The 26443-nt window shown below is 45.7% G+C and overlaps 1 protein-coding gene across 1 annotated transcript in view; it reads left to right on the top strand.

Moving 5' to 3' along the window:
• Positions 1–26443, top strand: part of ELAC2 (elaC ribonuclease Z 2) — a 246750-nt gene that overhangs the window by 173695 nt on the left and 46612 nt on the right. Inside the window, exons 16-21 of the mRNA XM_053710440.1 lie at positions 17507–17603; positions 17780–17918; positions 18325–18363; positions 18439–18548; positions 18739–18838; positions 18961–19081. Of these exons, the coding sequence (XP_053566415.1) occupies positions 17507–17603; positions 17780–17918; positions 18325–18363; positions 18439–18548; positions 18739–18838; positions 18961–19081 (606 nt within the window). The remainder of the gene's footprint in view (positions 1–17506; positions 17604–17779; positions 17919–18324; positions 18364–18438; positions 18549–18738; positions 18839–18960; positions 19082–26443) is intronic.

The following is a 26443-nucleotide window of genomic DNA, read 5'->3' as shown; positions in this document are numbered from 1 at the left end:
AAGAGGAAAAGTAAACAATCAGTGAGTGAGGTTACTGACACAGTTGTTGCTATCTCAAATGCCCCCTCCCAGAAGCCTGAGGAGGAGGATACTTCGGTAGCATCTGAGGGTGAAATCTCAGACTCAGTGTAATTCCTCCTGCTGATACTGAAGTTGTATCCTTCAGGTTTAAGCTAGAACACCTCCCTCTATTACTCATGGAGGTTTTAGCTACACTGGACAACAGCGACACCATGGTCGTTGTCAATTCTAAAAATCCAGTAAGCTAAATAAATATTTTGATGTACCTTCCATGGTGGAAGTTTTTCCTGTACCAGATCGAGCTACTGAGATTATTGCTAAGGAATGGGACAGACGGGGTATCCCTTTTTCTCCATCCCCTGTATTTAAAAAGATGTTTCCTGTAGCAGATTCTATAAAGGAATCTTGGCAGACGGTACCGAAAGTGGAAGGGGCAATTTCCACGCTAGCCAAGAGAACTACTATTCCTTTAGAGGATAGTTGTTCCTTTAAGGATCCTATAGACAAGAAATTAGAGGGGTTACTCAAGAAAATGTATGTACACCAGGGTTTACAATGGCAACCCGTGGTTTGTATTGCTACTGTCACTATTGTGGCAGCATACTGGTTTGATGCATTGTCTGACTCTATTCGGACAGACACTCCCCTTGAGGAAATCCAGGATAGGATAAAGGCCCTTAAAGGGACAGTCTAGTCCAAAATAAACTTTCATGATTCAGATAGAGAATGTAATTTTAAAAATGTTTCCAATTTACTGTTATCACCAATTTTGCTTTGTTCTCTTGGTATTCTTAGTTGAAAGCTAAACCTAGGAGGTTCATATGCAAATTTCTAAGCCCTTGAAGGCCGCCTCTTCTCTCCGGGCATTTCTTCTACAAGATCCGACGAATCCACGGATTTCATCCTTACTTGTGGGATATTAACCTCCTGCTCTGAGGTGCAGGGGTTTTTTTTTCCATTAAAATATATTTTGTGATTAAAATGCTTTTTAGAGGGTAAATTCATAATTTGCCTATAGGGTGCAATAATTTTTGGGCCAATTAAATTATTATATTTGATTGTTTTAGCATTTTTAATCGTTTTAGGCAGTTTGAGAAAAATTGTTGCGCTTTTTATTTCTTAAAGGCACAGTACTTTTTTTTTCTTTCTAAAAGTTGTTTTGAATATGAGGTGATTTACGACTAGTGTGGCTAGTACTAGTCTGTTCAACATGTCTGACATTGAGGAAACAAATTGTTCTGTGTGTTTAGAAGCCATTGTGGAACCCCTTCTTTGTGTACCTCTTGTACTGAAAGGGCCTTACAATGTAAAAAGCATATTTTAGGTAAAGAAAGTGTGCCTAAGGATGATTCTCGGTCTGAAGAGAATCAGGATATGCCATCTAATTCTCCCCAAGTGTCACAACCTTTAACGCCCACACAAGCAACGCCAAGTACTTAAAGTGCGTCTAATTCTTTTGCTCTGCAGGATATGGCTGCAGTTATGTCAACTACCCTTACAGAGGTATTTAAGTTACCAGTGTTACAGGGTAAACACAGTAGGTCGGGTATTAATGTGAATACTGAATCCTCTGATGCTTTGTTGGCTATTTCCGATGTACCCTCACTTTCCTTGTTGGGGGTCAGGGAATTGTTGTCTGAGGGAGAACTTTCAGACCCTGGAAGTATGTTACCTCAGACAGATTTGGACGTCATGTCCTTTAAATTTAAGCTGGAACACCTCCGCCTGTTACTCCGGGAGGTTTAGCGACTCTGGATGATTGTAACCCTATTGTGATTCCTCCAGAAAAATTGTGTAAAATGGACAAATATCTAGAGGTACCTACTTACACTGTTTTTCCGGTTCCTAAAAGAATTTCGGAGATTATAAAAAAGGAATGGGATAGACCAGGTATCCTGTTCTCTCCTCCTAATTTCAAGAAAATGTATCCCATATCAGACACCATTCGGGACTCTTGGCAGTCGGTCCCTAAGGTGGAAGGAGCTATTTCTACCCTGGCTAAGCGTACAACTATACCTATTGAAGACAGTTGTGCTTTTAAAGACCCTATGGATAAGAAGTTGGAGGGTCTTCTAAAGAAATTGTTTATTCATCAGGGTTTTCTTTTACAATCATCTGCTTGCATTGTTCCAGTTACTACTGCAGCAGCTTTTTGGTTTGATGCTCTTGAAGAGTCTCTGAAGGTTGAGACCCCTTTAGAGGACATTTTGGATAGAATTAAGGCTCTCAAGCTAGCTAATTCTTTTATTACAGATGCCGCCTTTCAAATTGCTAAATTGTCGGTGAAAAATGCAGGATTTGCCATTTTAGCGTGTAGAGCGTTATGGTTAAAATCATGGTCTGAAGATGTGTCATCAAAATCTAAGCTTTTAGCTATTCCTTTCAAGGGTAAGACCCTATTCGGGCCTGAGTTGAAGGAAATCATTTCTGACATTACTGGAGGTAAAGGTCATGCCCTACCTCAGGATAAGTCTGTTAAGATGAGGGGGGGTATCTGTCCCTGAGTGTTGTGCTTTCCGTTACAGGATTGTGCACCTTCGCGTGTTGCTCAGACATGTTTTTCAGTTATTGGATGACCCTATCGTTACCAGATACAGGGAATTTCAGTCTGATAATTCGAATGGTGCACCTCATTAGACATGTGGGGATGAAGTAATCTCCTGTTTGATGGGGCTCCATTTGGCTGGTCCTGCGGGTAGGCCTGTGTCTTTTTGGGCGTTAACCTCTGGGTTGCCTTATATTTTATTTATATCTGATGGGATGTCTTTTATTTGTTTTGGTTTCCTTCGGGAACCTTCTGGAATTGATACTCTTTATTACTACTTTGGAACTTGTTGGACATGTTAGTCCTCTGTTCAAAATGTCTGTTTTGAACAGAGGACCTGTGGGAAGGATTGTTTGTTCTTATAGCCTTCAGTTATAGATGACCGGGTAGGGGAGTTTTTCCACTGCGTCTCTATCGGACATCTGATTTCATCAGAACATAGTTTCCTCCCCCATGTGGTGGAGAGTGGGAGGGCTTAATGCCCCTTGAGCGGTTTGGCCTTCATTTTTTAGGCCTCTAGATTTGTCCTTTTGGGCTTGATCCAACAGCTTGTACAGGATAGCTGTCTAGCATGTGGAAGGTTTGCAGTTTGAAACCTGTTGCAGCTCTTGACACCTTGCAGGTGTACGCGTAAGCTGTTTCTAGTATATCCAGATGCAGCTCTTACTCTTGACTGAGTTATAAAAGGCCTTTGGGTCTTCTTCCATTGCCTCCGGGTGAGTGGATCTCCTTTTAGGGATCTGTGTTTCCGGGTGATTTTTGTTCCCTGTGGGGTCTTTTGTTTAGCTCAGGGTTTTCCGGAGCTGGGTATATTTAGTGCCTTCTCTTCCTTGTGTCCTCTGTGTGGAGGTGTTAGGGAGACTAATCCTGTTAGTAGGATTTCTTTTTTTTACCTCGAGGTATCCCTTGGTCTTCCTGAGGCTCTGAGAAGTATCTTCATACGACTTCTAGCCTTGCTCCTTGGAGAGTTGGACTTTAGTTAGGGGTGGTTCCTTCTTTTGGTCGGGGCTTTCGAGTTCTCTTGCTATCTGGATTTTCTAGATATGCATCCATAACCGTGCATCTGGCTTAATGGCCAGTTGGGTTGTTTAGTTCTAGGGTAAGGTTTGCCTGAACTATTGGGTACCCAGACCTGTTTTTCTCCCTGAGACTTCCGGTTGCTGAAGCTTCGCTTGGCCTTTTAACTGACCCAGTCTGGGTGGTTTTGGAATCTTGGATCTCAGGGCTGGTTGGGGTGTTCCACAGTAGTGGGAACTTGGGCTGTGTCCTTGCTCCATCTACCTAACCTGATCATGGTTTGCCAGGTTTTCAGAGTTTTTTTTACTCTTTGTTACAGAGTAGCCCATGTCATCTGGTGGTTAGCCGTGTGGCTTGAGCCTCAAGAGCTGCTGGCGTTGGATGTCCAATTTTCTGGTGCGCCTTAGGGTTACATTCCCCTGGTCAGCTTGCCAGTGTTCCTGTGGATTCCCTGCTCTGCAGACTAATGAGTTGGCTGTGCCTCTGCTCGGCAAACTACTTGTAGGGGGGTCCTTTTCTAGGACATCTGTGTTGGGAATTTCTCTTTCCATTATCCGGTGCCTTCGGGCCTTGAGGACAGTTGTTGCCCTCTCGGCATCATCCCTTTCCTTTCTCCTCCCTATGGAGATTGCTTGGGGCTTCTCCTGGATGGGAGGCGGAAACGTGGGATTGGTTCCCCCTGGGGTCTTGCTGGCTCCAAGCAGACTTGTTGGGCCTTTATTTGATAGATCCTTAGGTCTATGGCCTTGTTGTCTGTTTCAGAGCTGGGTTTTACTTGTGCTCTGTGGGGGATGGCTGTGCTATCCTTACGCTCGTTCCTGTACCTGTTTCAGGATTCTTTTGTTTCCCTGTCTTGGATCCTGGAGGCTGGGTTGGTCCAGCTGAGTGTGGTTCTGCAGGTCAATATGGCCGAGCGGTCTAAGAAACTGCGTTTGTGCAGTCACCTCTGGATGTGTTGGCTTTGTTGAGTCTATCCTGTTAGCTTAGTCTGCTAGGGTATAGATTTTCCTTTCAACTTGTTCCATTGATTAGAAGAGGGTTTACTCTTCCTTCGGGTTCTAAGGGTATACTCTTCTTCTCGGGGGCGCCTCAATTGAGGTTTTGTGTTCCCCTTTTCAGGGACCTGTGTGTAGGTCCGGCGACTTGGGTTGCCTGGAACGTGCCCTCTGTCTGGGGGTTGCCTTTTCAGTCTGTTTCTTGCTTGACTGCTTCTTCCTCGAAAGTACCCTCTCTGTCGTCCTGTTGTGGACTCTGTGTTCTCAAACTTGGGGGTTTTCACCTGGGTGTATTACACACTTTTTCATGGTCGAATACTTTGGTATTCTATGGCCAGACACTGGAAGGACTGTGCCTCTTCAGTTGCATTCCGTGCTTGCAGGATATTGGAGAGACATCTGTTCTTTCTCTGTGCCCGGCCTTGTCCCGGGTTTTGCTTGGTATAGGCATGGCCTATATCCCTGTTTGGGCCCCTTTGAGCCTCTGTGAGCTGGACTCACTCGTGGAGGTGTTCTTTTTCTATTAGGGGACCTTTCTGTTTCCTTGGTTCTCCTTTTCCTTGTTCCCTTTGAGGTTTTGGCTGGTTTCTCCTTCATTTGTTGAGATGAGCGGTGGGGGACCGTTTGTTGGGCGACGGTGTCTCCTGGAGGACTGTTGGCTCAGTCGAGTCTGTTTGCGGTCTCTAGTTTGGCTTCTGGACTAACTGCGAGTCAGTGTCATTGGGGCTTTTCCTCTTAAAATTTTCTCGGCTTCGGACGAAGCTGGGTTTTTTTATTGGGTAGAGGTTCAGGCCTGGTGCCCTCAGTATGGGCCGCCTATTGTACCCTCCCGTCTTGGCATTTAGTGTTCTCTATAGCTTGGGTATTTTCCCAAAAGTAATGAATGCAGCTGTGGACTCTTTCCATTTAAGAAGAAAAACATAAATTATGCTTCCCTGATAATTTCATTTTCTTCTGATGGAAAGAGTCCACAGCTCCCCACCCGTAATTTTCTGTGGGGCGTCCTTATATTCTTTTGGCACCTTTCACCCTGATGTTTCTTCTACTGTTCCTTGTTCCTCGGCAGAATGACTGGGGGATAGGGGAGGTGGGAGGAGTATTTAAGCCTTTTGGCTGGGGTGTCTTTGTCTCCTCCTGGTGGCCAGGTTCTTATTTCCCAAAAGTAATGAATGCAGCTGTGAACTCTTTCCATCAGAAGAAAAGGAAATTATCAGGTAAGCATAATTTATTTACTCCGGACTTTATATTCACCTATTCATGTCATCTCTTTTATTAAAGATTTAAATATAGCTTTTAAAGTGGTGTTTATCTTTTTTTTCCTGTGGGATTTACCTTTACCTCAGTATGGAGGACTCTATGGAAAGGGGCTCTAGTATTTCTTTACATTTAGACAAGTGTTTATTTCTCCTGTTAAGTGTAGTCAGTCCACGGGTCATCCATTACTTATGGAATATATCTCTTCCTAACAGGAAACTGCAAGAGAATTACCCAGCAGAGCTGCTATATAGCTCCTCCCCTATCATACTCAGTCATTCTCTTGCAGCCTAACTAAAAAGGAAGCTGTGAGAGATCTGTGGTGTTTTTTAACTTAGTTTATTTCTACAATCAAAAGTTTGTTATTTTTAAATGGCACCGGAGTGTGCTGTTTATTCTCAGGCAGCATTAGAAGAAGAATCTGCCTGGGTTTTTTTCTATGGTCTTAGCAGACGTAACTAAGATCCACTGGCTGTTTCTCATCTGAGGAGTGAGGTAACTTCAGAGAAGGGGAATAGCATGCAGGGCTCCCCTGCAACAAATGAGGTATGTGCAGTAATTTATTTTCTGAGGAATGGAATTGACTGAGAAAAAACTGCTGATACCATTGTAAAGTAAGTTCAGCCTTAAATGCAGTAATAGCGACTGGTATCAGGCTGATGTGTGTGTGTGTGTGTGTGTACACTGAATGTATTTTTCTAAGGAATGGAATTGACTCTGAAAATACTGTTAATACTGAAATAATGTATGAGCCTTAACTGCAGTAAAAACGACTGGTAGCAGGCTTATTAATAATAATACATAACTTTCAAATGTATGTTTAAAACGTTTACTGGCTTGTTAATCGTTTTTGTGAGGTACTTGGTGATAAAACTTATTAGGGCATGATTTTTACCACATGGCCATTTTTGTTTTCTGCATAGAAACAGTTTCTGAGCTTCCCCACTGTTGTAATATGAGTGGGAGGGGCCTATTTTAGCGCTTTTTTGCGCAGTAAAAATTCAGTCACAATCTGTCTACTTCATCCTCCATGATCCAGATCGTCTCTAGAGAGCTCAGGGGTCTTCAAAATCCATTTTGAGGGAGGTAATCAGGCACAGCAGTCCTGTGACAGTGTATTTGACTGTGAGAAAAACGTTAATTATATAATTGTTATCCGTTTTTGGGTACTAAGGGGTTAATCATCCATTTGCTGGTGGGTGCAATCCTTTGCTAACTTAATACATTTACTGTGAAAATTTGGTTGCTATAACTATTTTGGTCATTGTTATTTCAACTGTGTCAGTTTTTCTGTGCTTCTTAAAGGCACAGTAACGTTTTTTATATTGCTTGTAAATTAATTTTGAAAAGTATTTCCAAGTTTGCTAGTCTCATTGCTAGTTTGTTTAAACATGTCTGACTTAGATGAATCTCTTTGTTCACTATGTTTAAAGGCCAATGTGGAGCCCAATAGAAATTTGTGTACTAATTGCATTGATGCTACTTTAAATAAAAGTCGATCTTTACATGTAAAGAAATTATCACCAGACGACGAGGGGGAAGTTATGCCGACTAACTCTCCTCACGTGTCAGTACCTTCGCCTCCCGCTCAGGAGGTGCGTGATTTTGTGGCGCCAAGTACATCAGGGAGGCCCTTACAAATCACTTTGCAAGACATGGCTACTGTTATGACAGAAGTATTATCTAAGTTGCCAGAATTAAGAGGCAAGCGCGATAGCTCTGGGTTAAGGATAGAGCGCGCGGATGAGATGAGAGCCATGTCAGATACTGCGTCACAGTTTGCAGAACGTGAGGACGGAGAGCTTCATTCTGTGGGTGACTGATCTGATCCAGGGAGACTGGATTCAGAGATTTCCAATTTTAAATTTAAGCTAGAGAACCTCCGCACATTGCTAGGGGAGGTATTAGCGGCTCTGAATGATTGTAACACGGTTGCAATTCCAGAGAAATTATGTAGGTTGGATAGATACTATGCGGTACCGGTGTGTACTGACGTATTTCCTATACCAAAAAGGCTTACAGAGATTATTAGCAAGGAGTGGGATAGACCGGGTGTGCCTTTTACCCCTCTTCCCATATTTAGGAAAATGTTTCCTATTGACGCCACCACACGAGACTTATGGCAGACGGTCCCTAAGGTGGAGGGAGCAGTTTCTACTTTAGCTAAGCGTACCACTATCCCGGTGGAGGATAGTTGTGCCTTTTCAGATCCAATGGATAAAAAATTAGAGGGTTACCTTAAGAAAATGTTTGTTCAACAAGGTTTTATTTTACAGCCCCTTGCATGCATTGCGCCTGTCACTGCTGCGGCAGCATTCTGGTTTGAGTCTCTGGAAGAGGCCATTCGCTCAGCTCCATTGGATGAAATAATCAACAAGCTTAAGACACTTAAGCTAGCTAACGCATTTGTTTCTGATGCCGTTGTGCATTTAACCAAACTTACGGCTAAGAACTCCGGATTCGCCATCCAAGCGCGCAGAGCGCTATGGCTTAAATCCTGGTCAGCTGACGTGACTTCTAAATCTAAATTGCTTAATATTCCTTTCAAAGGGCAGACCTTATTCGGGCCCGGCTTAAAAGAAATTATTGCTGACATTACGGGAGGTAAGGGCCATGCTCTACCTCAGGACAGGGCCAAATCAAAGGCCAAACAGTCTAATTTTCGTGCCTTTCGTAACTTCAAGGCAGGAGCAGCATCAACTTCCTCCGCTCCAAAACAGGAAGGAGCTGTTGCTCGTTAGACAGGGCTGGAAAGTTAACCAGTCCTGGAACAGGGGCAAGCAGGCCAAGAAACCTGCTGCTGCCCCCAAAACAGCATGGAGAGGGCCCCCTATCCGGAAACGGATCTAGTGGGGGGCAGACTTTCTCTCTTCGCCCAGGCTTGGGCAAGAAATGTCCAGGATCCCTGGGCGTTGGAGATCATATCTCAGGGATATCTCCTGGACTTCAAAACTTCTCCACGGGGGAGATTTCATCTTTCAAGGTTATCAGCAAACCAAATAAAGAAAGAGGCGTTTCTACGCTGTGTACAAGACCTCTTACTAATGGGGGTAATCTACCCAGTTCCGCGGACGGAACACGGGCAGGGATTCTATTCAAACCTATTTGTGGTTCCCAAGAAAGAGGGAACCTTCAGGCCAATCTTGGACTTAAAGATCCTAAACAAATTTCTAAGAGTTCCATCATTCAAAATGGAAACTATTCGAACCATCCTTCCTATGATCCAAGAGGGTCAGTACATGACCACAGTGGATCTAAAGGATGCCTACCTTCACATACCGATTCACAAGGACCATTACCGGTATCTGAGATTTGCCTTCCTAGACAGGCATTACCAGTTTGTAGCTCTTCCCTTTGGATTAGCTACGGCTCCAAGAATCTTTACAAAAATTCTAGGATCACTTCTGGCGGTACTAAGACCGCGAGGCATTGCGGTGACTCCGTACCTAGACGACATTCTGATACAAGCGTCAAGTTTTCAAACTGCCAAGTCTCATACAGAGATAGTTCTGGCATTTCTGAGGTCGCATGGGTGGAAGGTGAACATGGAAAAGAGTTCTCTATTACCACTTACAAGAGTTCCCTTTCTAGGGATTCTTATAGATTCTGTAGAGATGAAAATTTACCTGACAGAGGCCAGGTTATTAAAACTTCTAAATGCTTGCCGTGTCCTTCACTCCATTCCACACCCGTCAGTAGCTCAGTGCATGGAAGTAATCGGCTTAATGGTAGCGGCAATGGACATAGTACCATTTGCGCGCCTGCATCTCAGACCGCTGCAATTGTGCATGCTAAGTCAGTGGAACGGGGATTACTCAGATTTGTCCCCCCTACTAAATCTGGATCAAGAGACCAGAGATTCTCTTCTATGGTGGCTTTCTCGGCCACATCTGTCCAAGGGGATGACCTTTCGAAGGCCAGATTGGACGATTGTAACAACAGACGCCAGCCTTCTAGGCTGGGGAGCAATCTGGAATTCCCTGAAAGCTCAGGGATTATGGACTCAGGAGGAGAAACTCCTCCCAATAAATATTCTGGAATTAAGAGCAATATTCAATGCTCTCCTAGCTTGGCCTCAGTTAGCAACTCTGAGGTTCATCAGATTTCAGTCGGACAACATCACGACTGTGGCTTACATCAACCATCAAGGGGGAACCAGAAGTTCCCTAGCGATGTTGGAAGTCTCAAAGATAATTCGCTGGGCAGAGTCTCACTCTTGCCACCTGTCAGCGATCTACATCCCAGGCGTGGAGAACTGGGAGGCGGATTTTCTAAGTCGCCAGACTTTTCATCCGGGGGAGTGGGAGCTTCATCTGGAGGTCTTTGCTCAACTTATTCGTCATTGGGGCAAACCAGATCTGGATCTCATGGCGTCTCGTCAGAACGCCAAGCTTCCTTGTTACGGATCCAGGTCCAGGGACCCGGGAGCGATGCTGATAGATGCTCTGACAGCCCCTTGGGTCTTCAACATGGCTTATGTGTTTCCACCATTCCCGATGCTTCCTCGTTTGATTGCCAAGATCTAACAGGAGAGAGCTTCGGTGATTCTGATAGCGCCTGCGTGGCCACGCAGGACCTGGTATGCAGACCTAGTGGACATGTCGTCCTGTCCACCGTGGTCTCTGCCTCTGAGACAGGACCTTCTAATTCAGGGTCCTTTCAAACATCCAAATCTAATTTCTCTGAGGCTGACTGCATGGAGATTGAACGCTTGATTCTATCAAAGCGTGGCTTCTCGGAGTCGGTTATTGATACCTTAATACAGGCTAGGAAGCCTGTTACCAGAAAAATTTACCATAAGATATGGCGTAAATATTTACATTGGTGCGAATCCAAGAGTTACTCATGGAGTAAGGTTAGGATTCCTAGGATATTGTCCTTTCTACAAGAGGGTTTAGAAAAGGGCTTATCTACTAGTTCGTTAAAGGGACAGATTTCTGCTCTGTCTATTCTTCTACACAAACGTCTGGCTGAAGTTCCAGACGTTCAGGCTTTCTGTCAGGCTTTAACTAGGATTAAGCCTGTGTTTAAGTCTGTTGCTCCGCCGTGGAGCTTAAACTTAGTTCTTAATGTTCTTCAAGGCGTTCCATTTGAACCCCTTCATTCCATTGATATCAAGCTGTTATCTTGGAAAGTTCTGTTTTTGATGGCTATTTCCTCGGCTCGAAGAGTCTGAGTTATCTGCCTTACATTGTGATTCTCCTTATCTGATTTTTCATTCAGACAAGGTAGTCCTGCGTACTAAACCTGGGTTCTTACCTAAGGTAGTTACTAACAGGAATATCAATCAAGAGATTGTTGTTCCATCTCTGTGTCCTAACCCTTCTTCAAAGAAGGAACGACTTTTGCATAATCTGGACGTAGTCCGTGCCCTGAAATTCTATTTGCAGGCAACTAAGGATTTTCGTCAAACTTCTTCCCTGTTTGTCGTTTACTCTGGACAGAGGAGAGGTCAAAAGGCTTCGGCTACCTCTCTCTCTTTTTGGCTTTGTAGCATAATACGCTTAGCCTATGAGACTGCTGGACAGCAGCCTCCTGAAAGGATTACAGCTCATTCTACTAGAGCTGTGGCTTCCACCTGGGCCTTTAAAAATGAGGCCTCTGTTGAACAGATTTGCAAGGCTGCGACTTGGTCTTCGCTTCACACTTTTTCAAAATTTTACAAATTTGACACTTTTGCTTCGTCGGAGGCTATTTTTGGGAGAAAGGTACTTCAGGCAGTGGTTCCTTCTGTTTAATGTTCCTGCCTTGTCCCTCCCTTCATCCGTGTACTTTAGCTTTGGTATTGGTATTCCATAAGTAATGGATGACCCGTGGACTGACTACACTTAACAGGAGAAAACATAATTTATGCTTACCTGATAAATTCCTTTCTCCTGTAGTGTAGTCAGTCCACGGCCCGCCCTGTTTTTACGGCAGGTCTAAATTTTAATTAAACTCCAGTCACCACTGTACCCTATGGTTCCTCCTTTCTCGTCTGCTTTGGTCGAATGACTGAGTATGATAGGTGAGGGGAGGAGCTATATAGCAGCTCTGCTGGGTAATTCTCTTGTAGTTTCCTGTTAGGAAGAGATATATTCCATAAGTAATGGATGACCCGTGGACTGACTACACTACAGGAGAAAGGAATTTATCAGGTAAGCATAAATTATGTTTTTGTGAAGAGGCCCATGTGATATCCCCCCCCCCCCCCATTTAATTGTGTTCCACATGCTTGGCTTCCATGTTGCATGTTGCAGACAAAAACTAAAAAGTCTGCTGCTGCTAAAAAATAAACCCATCAGAGCCATCTATCTCTCATGACTCTGCTGCCCTAGACATGCCTCCACTTTCCCCTCAGTCTCCTAGTAATTACACCGTCAGTGCCCTGTGGCTCAGCTCAGTCTCTTTCTGAGGGGAGATTTTGCAGCACAGCTTACCTCGGCTGTTTCGCTGCGCTGAGTTCCTTACCTATTGCAGGTAAGAGAAAAAGAAAGACTAAACATATTTCCTCTGAATCAGGAATATCGCCTAACGCCAAGGCTGCTTTAGTCAGTTTATCTCAAATATCTGATGACCATTCTTCTGCGGACTCTGAAGGTGAGATTTCTGATTGTGCTTCAGACAGTCCTATAGAATCAGAGGAGGTTAGTTTCAGGTTGAAGCTTGAGCACCTCGGTTTATTACTTAGACACTAAACCCAATTTTTTTCTTTAGTGATTCAGATAGAGCATGCAATTTTAAGCAACTCTAATTTACTCCTATTATAACATTTTCTTTGTTCTCTTGCTATCATTATTTAAAGCTTAAGGGTGGGCCCATTTTTGGTTCAGAACCTGGTTTATGCTTATTGGTTTGCTGAATGTAGTCACCTATAAGCAAGCGCTATCCAGGGTTCTGAACCTAAATTGGGCTTGCTTCTAACCTTTAAATTCCTTCTTTTTAAATAAAGCTAGCAAGAGAACAAATAAAAATTAATAGTAGGAGGAAATTAGAAAGTTGCAATCGTTCTATCTGAATCATGAAAGAAACAATTTGGGTTTAGTATCCCTTTAAGAAGGTACTAGCTACTCTAAATGCCTCAGAGCCCATAACAACTGAGGCTCCTAAAGTTACGAAGCTGTACAGGGTTTTTGATGTAAAGCCTAAGTCTCTGGTAGTTTTTTCAGTTCCGGCACGTATGTTTGACATTTCTAAGGAATGGGAGAAGCTGGTTATTTCTTTTTCCCCATCTCCTATTTTAAGAATGTTTCCAGTCTCTGACTTTGTCCTAGATCTATGGAGCACCGTTCCTAAGGTGGATGGAGCTATCTTCACCCTGGCCAAGAGAACTACTATCCCTCTGGAGGATCGTACCACTTTTAAGGACCCCCATGGATAGGAAATTGGAGGGGTATTTAAGGAAAATTTTCCTCCAAAGTCTGTTATGACAGGCATAGCGGCGGTCGCTGGAGCGGCTTCGTATTGGTGTGACTCCAGATCTGATTATGGAGGAGTTTCCCTTGGAGGAGATTCAAGACAGGATTAAGGCTTTAAGATTAGCCAATTCCTTTATTTGTGATGCCAGTATGCAGGTCGTTCTCGTCTGAGTGCACAGACCTTGAGTCTTGCTATTTTGTCTCGCAGAGCCTTGTGGCTAAAGTCCTGGTCAGTAGACATGGTTTCCAAATCTAGACTCTTCCTTACCTTTCAAGGGGAAGTCTTTATCTGGTCCTGGACTGGATTCCATTATCTCCACTGTGACTGGAGGGAAGTGGGCCTTCCTTCCTCAGGATAAGAAATCTAGGCCTAAGGGTCGCCAATCTTCTAATTTTCGTTCCTTTCACAATTTCAAGGGACAGAAATCCTCGGCCCCCTCCAAGTCTGACAAGACCAAGAGTTCCTGGAAACTTAACCAGCCCTGGAACAAAAACAAATAGTCCAAAAAGCCTGTCTCTGAAAAGAAGTCAGCATGAAGGGTCGGCCCCTGATCCAGGACTGGATTGTGTAGGGGGCAGACTTTCCTTTCAGGACGCCTGGATTCACGATGTTCCAGATCCTTGGCCAGTGGATTTGGTCTCCCAGAGATACAAGATAGGTTTCGAGTCTTGTCATCCAAGAGGCAGATTTCTCCTCTCAAGATTATCATCAAACCCAAAGAGAGGCATTCTTAACTTGTGTAAGAGACTTCTCCTCGCTAGAGTGGTCACCCAAGTTCCTATGGCAGATCATGGCTTAGGGTTTTATTCCAACCTTTTCATCGTTCCTAGGAAAGTTGGAACCTTCCACCCTATTTCTGCCTCAGATTCCATCCTTCAAGACGGAGACTAATCCGATCCATTCTTCCTTTGTTCGAGGAGGGTCAATTCATGACCACTATAGACCTGAAGGACGCTTACCTCCATGTTCTAGACAAACACTGTTAATTTGTAGCCCTTCCTTTTGGCCTGGCTACTGCTCCCAGAATCTTTACAAAGGTGCTGGAAGCTCTTTTAGAGGTGGCCAGATCTCAGGGAATCATTGTGGCCCTGTACCTGGACGATATCTTGGTTCAGGCTCCATCTTTTCATTTGGCAAAATCTCACACGGACTCTGTTGTCCCTTCACTCTCACGGGTGGAAGGTGAATACCAGGGTCTGTTTTTTGGAGACAATCATAGACTGAACCTCTATGAAGATTTTCCTAACAGATGTGAGAGAGTCCAAACTTCTCTCTTCCTGTCTTTCCCTCCAGTCCTCTGTTTGCCCCTCAGTAGCACAGTGCATGGAGGTAATTGGTCTCATGGTGGCCTCCATGGACATTTATTCCTTTTGCTCGCTTCCATCTGAGACCTCTCCAACTATGTATGCTCAGACAATGGAATGGAGATCATTCAGACCTATCTCAACGTATCGTCCTAGACAACCACACAAGATAAACTCTCTCTTGGTGGCTCTGTCAAGATCTGGCTCAAGGCACACACTTTTTAAGATCATCTTGAAAGATTGTGACTACAGATGGGCAGCGGGGGAGCAGTTTGGGGTCCCTTAAGAGTTCAGGGATCCTGGTTACCAAAGGAATCCGTCTTCCCAATAAATATTCTGGAGTTGAGAGCAATCTACAATGCATTGGTAGCGTGGCCTCAACTGAGTTCTGTCCAGTTTTCATTCTGACAACATAACTTCTGTGGCTTATATCAACCATCAGGGAGGAACTAGCTATGAGGGAGGTTTCGCACATCCTTCATTGGGCACAAGTGAGTGAGTCCCACAATTTGGCCATTTATATCCCAAGTTTGGACAACTGGGAAGCGGACTATCTGAGCAAACAGACGTTCCACCCAGGGGAGTGGGCTCTCCATCCTGCTGTGTTTTCAGAGATAACCCTCAGGTGGTGTGTACCGGAAATAGTTTTCATGTCATTTTGCCTCAATTCCAAGCTGCCCAGATACGGGTACATATCGAGAGACCCTCAGGCGGTGCTGGTGGACGTGTTAGCGGTTCCATGGGAATTCGGTCTGATATCTGTTAACTCTGTGTGCCCCTTTTCCCAGGGTCATAGCCCGCATCAAGCAGGAGCGGGCCTCTGTGATCCTAATTGCTCCAGCTTTGGCCCTGCAAGACCTGGTTTGCGGACCTGGTGAAGATCTCGTCCTCCCCTCCGTGGAGGTTGCCACTGAGGAAGGCCCTTCTACTTCAAGGTCCATTTCTTCATCCAAACCTAGATTCTCTGATGCTGACTGCTTGGAGATTGAACGCTTAGTTTTGTCTAAACTAGGTTTTTCAGGGTCATTGACACTTTGATCCAGGCTCGTAAGCCGGTGACTCGCCGAATATATCATAAGGTCTTGCTCAACAATTTAGCCGGGTGCGAATCTCTGAGTTTCCCTTAGCACAAGGTGAGAGTCCCTCATATTCTGTTATTTCGTTCAGTCCTCTCTTTCGTTCAGTTCAGGCTCTGGTCAGAATCAGGCCTGTGTTTAAACCTGTTGCTCCGCCTTGGAGCCTTAATCTAGTTCTTTGTGTTCTGCAGCCGACTCCGTTTGAGGCTATGCATTCTATTTTTATTAAGCTGTTGTCTTGGAAAGTTTTTTTTTTGTTTGTTTTTGTTGGCTATTTCTTCTGCTCGTAGAGTTTCAGAATTATCTGCCTTGCAGAGTAATCCCCCTTATCTTATTTTCCATGCGAATAAGGCTGTTCTTCGTACCAAATTGTGATTTCTTTCCAAGGTTGTCTCGGACTGCAATATCAATCAGTAAATTGTAGTTCCTTCCTTTTTTGTCTTAATCCTTCTCAGAAGGAACATTTGTTACACAACCTGGATGTGGATCTTGCTTTTAAATTGTATCTCCTGGCTACTAAAGATTTTAGGCACAAGGGTCAAAAGGCCACTGCAACTACTCTTTTTGGTTGAGGAGTGTCATTCATTTGGCTATTGAGACAGCTGGACAGCAGCCTCCTGAGAGGATTGCGGCTCACTCTACCCGTGCTGTTTCTTCTTCCTGGACTTTTAAGAGCGAAGCCTCCATGGAACAAAGGCGGCCACTTGGTCCTCTTTTTAAATGCCTTTTCAAAAATTTACAAATTTAATGTTTTTGCCTCAGCTGAGGCTTCCTTTGGAAAAAGATGCTTCAAGCGGTGGTGCCCTTAGTTTAGGTCCGCCTGCCTTTAGTTCTCCCTCCCTTTCCATTCTGTTTCCTCTCTGGCTTGGGTATTTGTTTCCCACTAGTAATTGAATGGAATTGTTTACTTCTCCATGCCATTGGAAAGAAAACAACAACATTTATGCTTACCTGATAATTGGGAAGTGGGAGGGTACTTAAGCTTTGCTGGAGTGTCTTTGCCGCCTCCTGGTGGCCAGGAGTTGAATTTCCCACTAGTAATTGAATGGAATCGTGGACTCTCCATTTCAGGAAAGAAAATAATTTATCAGGTAAGCATATATTTATTTTTTACCTAAATAAGCAGAATCAGCTCCTGCATCAAAGGGCCTCATATACAAATAGATTCCAAAAAAGCAGCCGTCACGTACAAAAAGTCTTCATTTCATTTGAAGGTTAAAAGCAAACAAGTGATGTTTCTGACTACTGGGTCCTTAAAGGGGCACTGAACCCAAATTCTTTCTTTCGTGGTTCAGATAGAGCAACTTTCTAATTTACTCCTATTATCAATTTTTCTTCGTTCTCTTTCTATCTTTATTTTAAAAGCAGGAATGTAAAGCTTCGAAGCCAGCCCATTTTAGGTTTAGCACCATGGATAGTGCTTGCTTATTGGAGGCTTACATTTACCCACCAATAAGCAAGCATAACCTAAGTTCTCAACCAAAAATGGGCCGGCTCCAATGCATCACATTCCTGCTTATTAAATAAAGATATCAAGAGAACGAAGAAACATTTATAATAGGAGTAAATTAGAAAGTTGCTTAAAATTGCTGCTCTATCTGACTCATGGAAGAAAATATTTGGGTTTAGTGTCCCTTTAAGCTTCAGCTGCATAAGTCTGGTGAGTGGGACCCTGCGCTGTGGCTGAGAATACTCTGCTAAACACCTGGTGTACAGTACCCATGTTGCTCTGCTCCGAGGCTTTGCTGTGTGCTTAATATATTTATAGTGTAATGAGCCGTTAATCCCTTTGTTCTATGAATTGTCCCAAAGCGTTCAGTTTGCGTAAAGCTTAGTATCTGTAATATAAAATAGCTTAATCCAGTGTTTATACAAATACTTTACTTTTCCCCACAGAGAGTCATTTGCAGTATCCTGAAGTTGTGTTCTTAGGAACAGGATCCGCTGTCCCCATGAAAACTCGCAATGTCAGCTCCACCCTGGTAAACGTCAGGTTAGTAGCGGCATTATTAGCGACAACAGCATTTATTTAGCCTTACACAATTTGTGGTTATTAATTATGTTTATTAAAATGCTGTTGCACAAATGAGCATTATCTCTTCTTGCTTAGGTTTTGTTGTATCAAAACCTGGCATATATTTGGCATAACCCCCTGTGTCTGTCTTTTAGCTGCTCTCAGTCCTTACTTCTGGACTGTGGCGAGGGGACGTTTGGGCAGCTTTTTCGTCACTATGGGGAAAAGGTGGATGGCATTCTCCTCCAGATATCAGCAGTGTTCATCTCGCATATCCACGCTGATCACCACACTGTAAATAACAGAGAAACATATACCCATGCGTTACCTCATTACACACATCTGAGTATGTCTGTATGCATGTGTAGTCACCTGATATAGTCACTGGTCACTCCTCGTCTGCTTATGTGAACTAATTAGTCTCTTCACTTGTAATATATGACCCCATATGAGCCTATGCGTGCTTACCGGTCTGTATGCAGTGCGCGCATGCTCACCTTACTATGATATATACCTACTGGCCACCTCGTGTGTGTGTGTACGTGCTCACTGTTTCACCTCGTGCATTGGTCTATAGGATGTGTGCTTGCTGTAAGATGTGTGCTCAGAAACTGAGGTCACAGGCTATCTTGTATTCTGAATTCAAATTTAGGAGTCTGATTTATGTACTTTTGTCTGATCACAACGTTCTTTCCTCTAGGGCCTACTAGATATTCTGCTAGAACGGGAGAGAGCATTTGTAAGTATACACAAGTATTACAGCCATGTCCTGTCGCTCACCGATCTGCTGGCTGATGTATTTTGTTTGCTGCAGCTCTCGGCTGGGAAGCAGTTTACGCCCATGTTGGTTGTAGGACCAACTATACTGATGACCTGGTTAAATCAGTACCACGACCACTGCCAAGAGATTCTCCAACACCTCAAGTGAGTGCGCTGCTGCTGTGTATGTGCGACACGGAATACAATTACTAAAAATAAAGTGCATAAGCCAGTGTTTGGGGGGGGGGTAGGAAGCAGCTACAGGGGAAGCCATTTAAAGTAGTTTTTTTATTATTATTCATTGCAACATAAGGTAACGGCGTCTCACTTAATCCTGGCATGCCTGTTGTTCTAGCCTGATCCCTGCAAAACATGTAATGGATGGGTCAGAGGTCCCAAGTCTCAAAACCCAAAGCTTCATCACATCCTTACTGCAAACCTACAACCTGCAGAAAGTAAGTTTAACCTGTGTGTGTCCTCCCTGGTCTGCTTAGTTTGAGGAATAATGCACCTGCAGGCTGGGCTTTGTTCCACAAGGAAGTGGTTATATGCTGGCATAACCACGCTTCTCTCTCAGTTCCAGACGTGTTTGGTTCGTCACTGCAGGAACGCATTTGGTTGCGCCATAGTTCATCGGGACGGCTGGAAGCTGGTGTTCTCCGGGGACACGATGCCCTGCGAAGCGCTTGTACGCATAGGTAAGTAGAAAGGAGTAGGTGTGAATGCTTTGCTTGCTAGGCAATGTCTGTTCTGTCCCGGTGCAGGATGTAATATTTTACTACTGGGCTGTCCCGGTGCAGGATGGGATAATTCACTGCTGGGGCTGTCATGGTGCAGGATGGGATAATTCACTGCTGGGGCTGTCATGGTGCAGGATGGGATAATTCACTGCTGGGGCTGTCCTGGTGCAGGATGGGATAATTCACTGCTGGGGCTGTCCTGGTGCAGGGTGGGATAATTCACTGCTGGGGCTGTCCTGGTGCAGGGTGGGATAATTCACTGCTGGGGCTGTCCTTACGCAGGGTGGGATAATTCACTGCTGGGGCTGTCCTTACGCAGGATGGGATAATTCACTGCTGGGGCTGTCCTTACGCAGGATGGGATAATTCACTGCTGGGGCTGTCCTTACGCAGAATGGGATAATTCACTGCTGGGGCTGTCCTGGTGCAGGATGGGATAATTCACTGCTGGGGCTGTCCTGGTGCAGGATGGGATAATTCACTGCTGGGACTGTCCTGGTGCTGGGTGGGATAGTTCACTGCTGGGGCTGTCCTGGTGAAGGGTGGGATAATTCACTGCTGGGGCTGTCCTTATGCAGGGTGGGATACTTCACTGCTGGGGCTTTCCTGGTGCAGGATGGGATAATTCACTGCTGGGGCTGTCCTGGTGCAGGGTGGGATAATTCACTGCTGGGGCTGTCCTGGTGCAGGGTGGGATAATTCACTGCTGGGGCTGTCCTGGTGCAGGGTGGGATAATTCACTGCTGGGGCTGTCCTGGTGCAGGATGGGATAATTCACTGCTGGGGCTGTCCTGGTGCAGGGTGGGATAATTCACTGCTGGGGCTGTCCTGGTGCAGGGTGGGATAATTCACTGCTGGGGCTGTCCTGGTGCAGGGGTGGATACTTCACTGCTGGGGCTGTCCTGGTGCAGGGGTGGATACTTCACTGCTGGGGCTGTCCTGGTGCAGGGGTGGATACTTCACTGCTGGGGCTGTCCTTATGCAGGGGTGGATACTTCACTGCTGGGGCTGTCCTTGTGCAGGGTCGGATACTTCACTGCTGGGGCTGTCCTTGTGCAGGGTCGGATACTTCACTGCTGGGGCTGTCCTTGTGCAGGGTCGGATACTTCACTGCTGGGGCTGTCCTTGTGCGGGGTCGGATACTTCACTGCTGGGGCTGTCCTTGTGCGGGGTCGGATACTTCACTGCTGGGGCTGTCCTTGTGCAGGGTGGGATACTTCACTGCTGGGGCTGTCCTTGTGCAGGGTGGGATACTTCACTGCTGGGGCTGTCCTTGTGCAGGGTGGGATACTTCACTGCTGGGGCTGTCCTTGTGCAGGGTGGGATACTTCACTGCTGGGGCTGTCCTTGTGCAGGGTGGGATACTTCACTGCTGGGGCTGTCCTTGTGCAGGGTGGGATACTTCACTGCTGGGGCTGTCCTTGTGCAGGGTGGGATACTTCACTGCTGGGGCTGTCCTTGTGCAGGGTGGGATACTTCACTGCTGGGGCTGTCCTTGTGCAGGGTGGGATACTTCACTGCTGGGGCTGTCCTTGTGCGGGGTCGGATACTTCACTGCTGGGGCTGTCCTTGTGCGGGGTCGGATACTTCACTGCTGGGGCTGTCCTTGTGCGGGGTGGGATACTTCACTGCTGGGGCTGTCCTTGTGCAGGGTGGGATACTTCACTGCTGGGGCTGTCCTTGTGCAGGGTGGGATACTTCACTGCTGGGGCTGTCCTTGTGCAGGGTGGGATACTTCACTGCTGGGGCTGTCCTTGTGCAGGGTGGAATACTTCACTGCTGGGGCTGTCCTTGTGCAGGGTGGGATACTTCACTGCTGGGGCTGTCCTGGTGCAGGGTGGGATAATTCACTGCTGGGGCTGTCCTGGTGCAGGGTGGTGGGGTACTTCACTGCTGGGGCTGTCCTTACGCAGGGTGGTGGGGTAGTTCACTGCTGGGGCTGTCCTGGTGCAGGGTGGTGGGGTACTTCACTGCTGGGGCTGTCCTGGTGCAGGGTGGTGGGGTACTTCACTGCTGGGGCTGTCCTGGTGCAGGGTGGTGGGGTACTTCACTGCTGGGGCTGTCCTTGTGCAGGGTGGTGGGGTACTTCACTGCTGGGGCTGTCTCGGTGGTGGGGTAGTTCACTGCTGGGGCTGTCTCGGTGGTGGGGTAGTTCACTGCTGGGGCTGTCTCGGTGGTGGGGTAGTTCACTGCTGGGGCTGTCTCGGTGGTGGGGTAGTTCACTGCTGGGGCTGTCCTTACGCAGGGTGGTGGGGTAGTTCACTGCTGGGGCTGTCCTTACGCAGGGTGGTGGGGTAGTTCACTGCTGGGGCTGTCCTTACGCAGGGTGGTGGGGTAGTTCACTGCTGGGGCTGTCCTTACGCAGGGTGGTGGGGTAGTTCACTGCTGGGGCTGTCCTTACGCAGGGTGGTGGGGTAGTTCACTGCTGGGGCTGTCCTTACGCAGGGTGGTGGGGTAGTTCACTGCTGGGGCTGTCCTTACGCAGGGTGGTGGGGTAGTTCACTGCTGGGGCTGTCCTTACGCAGGGTGGTGGGGTAGTTCACTGCTGGGGCTGTCCTTACGCAGGGTGGTGGGGTAGTTCACTGCTGGGGCTGTCCTTACGCAGGGTGGTGGGGTAGTTCACTGGGTATTTCTGCACCTGGCACTTTATTGCACCAAACATCCTGTCCTAATGACCCAAATCTTGTTGCTACTGGCTGATGTGTAATTATATGTGTATCTGTGAGTACTTACCTGCTTATTGGTATGTCAGGAAATAATCCTCTTTTTTAAGACACGATGAGTCCACGGATCATCTTAATTACTAATGGGATATTCACCTCCTGGTCAGCAGGAGGAGGCAAAGAGCACCACAGCAGAGCTGTTAAATAGCTCCTCCCTTCCCTCCCACCCCAGTCATTCTCTTTGCCTATGTTAGTGATAGGAAGAGGTAAAGTGAGGTGTTGGTAATAGAATTCTTCAATCAAGATTTTATTATTTTTAAAGTAGTGCAAGATCGTGTTGCTTTGTCCTAGGGTGTAGCCGTAGTCCATATCAGTCTCTTTAGTAGAGCCTTGGTGGCTTTAGAGCAATGGGAACTTGTGGGACATAATTCTCACTGCGCTTCCCATATATTACTGCTGCCCTTTATCCTTCAGTCTGAGGTATTCATTGACTCAGCATTTTATTTTCCTCAGGTCGATGTGAGGGAGAGGACCTCTCAAGCCTGAGAGCTGCCTTGCTGCCAGGCAGAAGTCAAGCTAAGTGCTACCTTAAGTTTCTGGGGAATAAGGACCAGAATTTTCAATGAGCACACGCTAGAACCTAAGGGGCTGTATAGGAAAATAGTTCTTTATGTTGGGACATTAAACGTTTTCCTGAGGGATAGCTAATGGGGCAGTGTTATGTTGCAAGGCACTTGGGCTGGAGTTAAGCTGTATACATTAATGGCTCCGGTGGTTTCACTTTCTATGTAAAAGTTCAGTCATTGTATAGAACGGCATAGGTTACGCCCACGATGGTGTCCTTCCGGTTTTTGCGAGCCACTTTCGGAGCGCTTCAGTTTGGAGAGACTGAGAGAAGTGTGCATCAGAAGGGATTTATCCGGTCTGTTCTAGAGTCGCATGGTGAAGGACATGTGTTGCTAGTGCAGACACAGTGTTTCCTTTGTTTCTCAGCATCGTTGTTATTGTCGGGCATTACCAAGACGGATCGTCTGAAGAGAGGGATCTCTAGCGATCTTCAGTTAGGTAGGAGCACTTCAGCAGAGTGCTGAGGTGCAAAGATTGGATTGTTAATTTAAACTAATCGTTTTTGCAGTACAAAAGGAAACGTTTTTTTTAAACTGACACTCTGCAGTAAAAAGAAAAAAAAACGGTTTTGAATTTAAACAGTAACGTTTTTTTATAATTTATATTTCCAAATAATTTTGATAATTTTAGTTTGCTATTTGGCAAATTGTGAGCAAGCATGGACCAATGGGACTTGCAAGATGTCACCTGTGCTTTATGTTTTGATGCTAATGTGGAACCACCAATCCCTTTTTGTCCTTCATGTATTCTAAGGACTTTGAGTTATAGGGAAAATATTTTTTCAGAGCCAGTCTCCGCTAAGGCAGATATTGTCAAAGAGTCCAATGATGAGGGTCAATTTATGCCGCAGCTTTCTCCCCAAGCGTCCCAAATTTGACCGCCCTCTCAAGCAGTGCCTTGCGCTTTATAGTCCCTTTGGGGATTTCGTTACAAGACATAGCTTCTCTTATGTCTTCTACTATTTCTGATGCTTTGTCTGCCTTTCCAATGTTGCAGAGCAAACGTAAGAGGAAAGCCAGAAATTCAGTAAGCTAGGTTTCTGACGTAATTGTTGCAGTTTCAGAGGTATCCTCCCAACAACCTGAAGAGGAGGGTACCGCAGTAGCTTCTGAAGGAGAAATTTCAGATTCAGAGAGTCTATTACCTCTGACGGACTCGGAGGTGGTATCTTTCAGATTTAAACTTGATCACATTCGTCCGTTACTCAGGGAGGTTTTGGTTACCTTGGACAATAGTGACTCCACAGTGGTGGTTGTCCCTCAGAAGTCTAGTAAAATGGACAGATATTTTGAAGTTCCTTCCTACACAGATGTATTTCCAGTTCCTAAAAGAGCTACTGAAATCATACTAAGGAGTGGGAGAGACCGGGCATCCCTTTCTCTCCCTTTCCTATTTTTTAAAAAATGTTTCCAATAGCCGATTCTGTTAAGGAGGCTTGGCAAACTGTTCTTAAGGTAGAAGGAGCCGTCTCCACCTTAGCTAAAATAACTACTATTCCCATAGAGGATAGTTGTGATTTCAAAGACCCTATGGATAAGAAGTTAGAGGGGTTACTCAAGAAGTTTTATGTACACCAGGGTCTGCAGTGGCAACCGGCTGTGTGCATTGTCACCGTCACTGGTGTGGCGGCATATTGGTTTGATGCCCTCAGGACAGAGACTTCTTTGGATGAGATCCAAGATAGGATAAAAGCTCTTAAGCTAGCTAATGCCTTTATTTTGGACGCTTCCCTTCAAGTTATCAAATTGGGATCTAAGATATCGAGTTTCTCTATTTTAGCCCGCAGAACCTTATGGTTAAAACCTTGCTCTGCGGATGTGTCATCCAAGTCTAAACTTCTAGCTATCCCTTACAAGGGGAAGACCTTTTTCAGACCTGATCTGAATGAGATTATTTCTGATAAGGTAGGAGGTAAGGGTCATCTTCTCCCTCAAGATAAGAGAAAGAAACAAAAAGGACAACAGAGCAATTTTCGTTCCTTTCTAAATTTCAAAGGAAACTCTTCTTCTTCTTCCTCCTCTAAGCAGGCGAAGCATAAGCCTACATGGAGACCCAGCCAGTCTTGGAACAAAGGAAAACAGTCCAAGAAGCCGGTCAGTGATTCCAAGACAGCATGAAGGGCATGCCCCCGATCCGGGACCGGTTCTGGTAGGGGGCAGACTTTCCTTCGTTCAAGCCTGGGTTCGGGATGTCCAGGATCCTTTGGCAATAGAAATAGTGTCTCAGGGATACAAACTGGAGTTCAAGGTTTTCCCCCCCCCAGAGGCAGATTTCTACTTTCAAGATTATCTGCAGACCAGACAAAGAGAGAGGCGTTCTTACACTGCTTAGGAGACCTCTCCACTCTGGGAGTGATTGTTCCCGTTCCAATTCAGAAACAGGGCCTGGGGTTTTATTCCAATCTGTTCATGGTTCCCAAAAAAGAGGGAACCTTCAGGCCAATTTTAGACCTCAAGAGTCTAAACAAGTTTCTCAGGGTACCGTCCTTCAAGATGGAAACAATTTGTTCCATTCTTCCATTGATCCAGGAGGGTCAATTTATGACAACAGTGGATTTAAAGGACGCATATCTACATGTTCCCATTCACAGGGATAATCACAAGTTCTTAAGGTTTGCCTTTCTGGACAAACACTTCCAATTTGTGGCTCTTCCTTTTGGTCTTGCCACAGCCCCCAGAATCTTCACAAAGGTTCTGGGATCTCTGTTGGCGCTGCTTCAATCAAAAGGCATTGCAGTGGTGCCTTATCTGGACGACATTCTAGTTCAGGCGCCATCCTTTCAGATAGCAAGATCCCACACGGACTTGGTGGTGTCCTTCCTAAGATCCCACGGCTGGAAGGTAAATTTAGAAAAGAGTTCCTTAGTTCCAAACACAAGGGTAACTTTCTTAGGAACCATAATAGACTCTCTGTCTATGAAGATTTTTCTGACAGAAATCAGGAAATTAAAGATTATCAATACTTGTCTAGCCCTTCAGTCCACTCCTCGACCATCAGTGGCTCAGTGCATGGAGTTAATCGGGTTGATGGTGGCAACAATGGACATCATCCCGTTTGCTCGCTTCCATCTCAGGGCTCTGCAGTTGAACATGCTGAGACAGTGGAACGGAGATTATTCGGACTTGTCTCTTTGACTTTTTCTGGAGCAGGTAACAAATGACTCTCTACAATGGTGGTTGTCTCTGGTTCCTCTCTCCCAGGGAACATGCTTTTGCAGACCATCTTGGGTGATTGTGACAACAGATGCCAGCCTTCTAGGGTGGGGAGCAGTCTGGGGCTCTCTTAAGGCTCAGGGAATATGGACTCAGTCAGTATGTTTTACCCATAAACGTTCTGGAACTGAGAGCGATCTACAATGCTCTTCTGGCCTGGTCCCAGTTAGCCTCGGTACAGTTTATCAGGTTCCAGTCGGACAACATAACGTCAGTGGCCTACATCAATCATCAGGAGTTCCTTGGCGATGACAGAGGTATCCAAATTAATTCAATGGGCGGAAGCCCATTCTTGCTGTCTGTCGGCGATCCACATCCCAGGGGTGGACAACTTTGGAGGCGGATTTCCTGAGCAGGCAGACCTTTAATCCAGGGGAGGGGGAACTCCATCCGGAAGTGTTTTCCAGCCTGATTCTTAAGTGGGGTCAGATGGAATTAGATATCATGGCATCGCAACAGAATGCCAAGCTCCCGAGATAAGGGTCAAGATCCAGGGACCCCCAGGCGAAACTGATAGATGCTCTGGCGGCCCCTTGGAATTTCAATCTTGCATACCCGGTTCCTCAATTTGCTCTTCTTCCTCGAGTAATTGCTCCAATCAAACAGGAGAGGGCTTCGGTGATCCTCATAGCACCGGCTTGGCCTCGCAGGATTTGGTATGCAGATCTCGTGGAGATGACATCTCTACCACCTTGGAGACTTCCGTTGAGGAAAGATCTTCTGATTCAGGGGCCCTTCCTTCATCAAATCTAGTTTCTCTGAAGCCGACTGCTTGGAGATTGAACACTTAATATTATCCAAGCGGGGGTTTTCTGACT

Source organism: Bombina bombina, chromosome 1 (assembly GCF_027579735.1).
Source record: "Bombina bombina isolate aBomBom1 chromosome 1, aBomBom1.pri, whole genome shotgun sequence".
Classification (NCBI taxonomy): Eukaryota; Metazoa; Chordata; class Amphibia; order Anura; family Bombinatoridae; genus Bombina; species Bombina bombina.
Note: the sequence above shows the minus strand (reverse complement) of the source record. Positions and strands in the feature narration are given on the sequence as shown.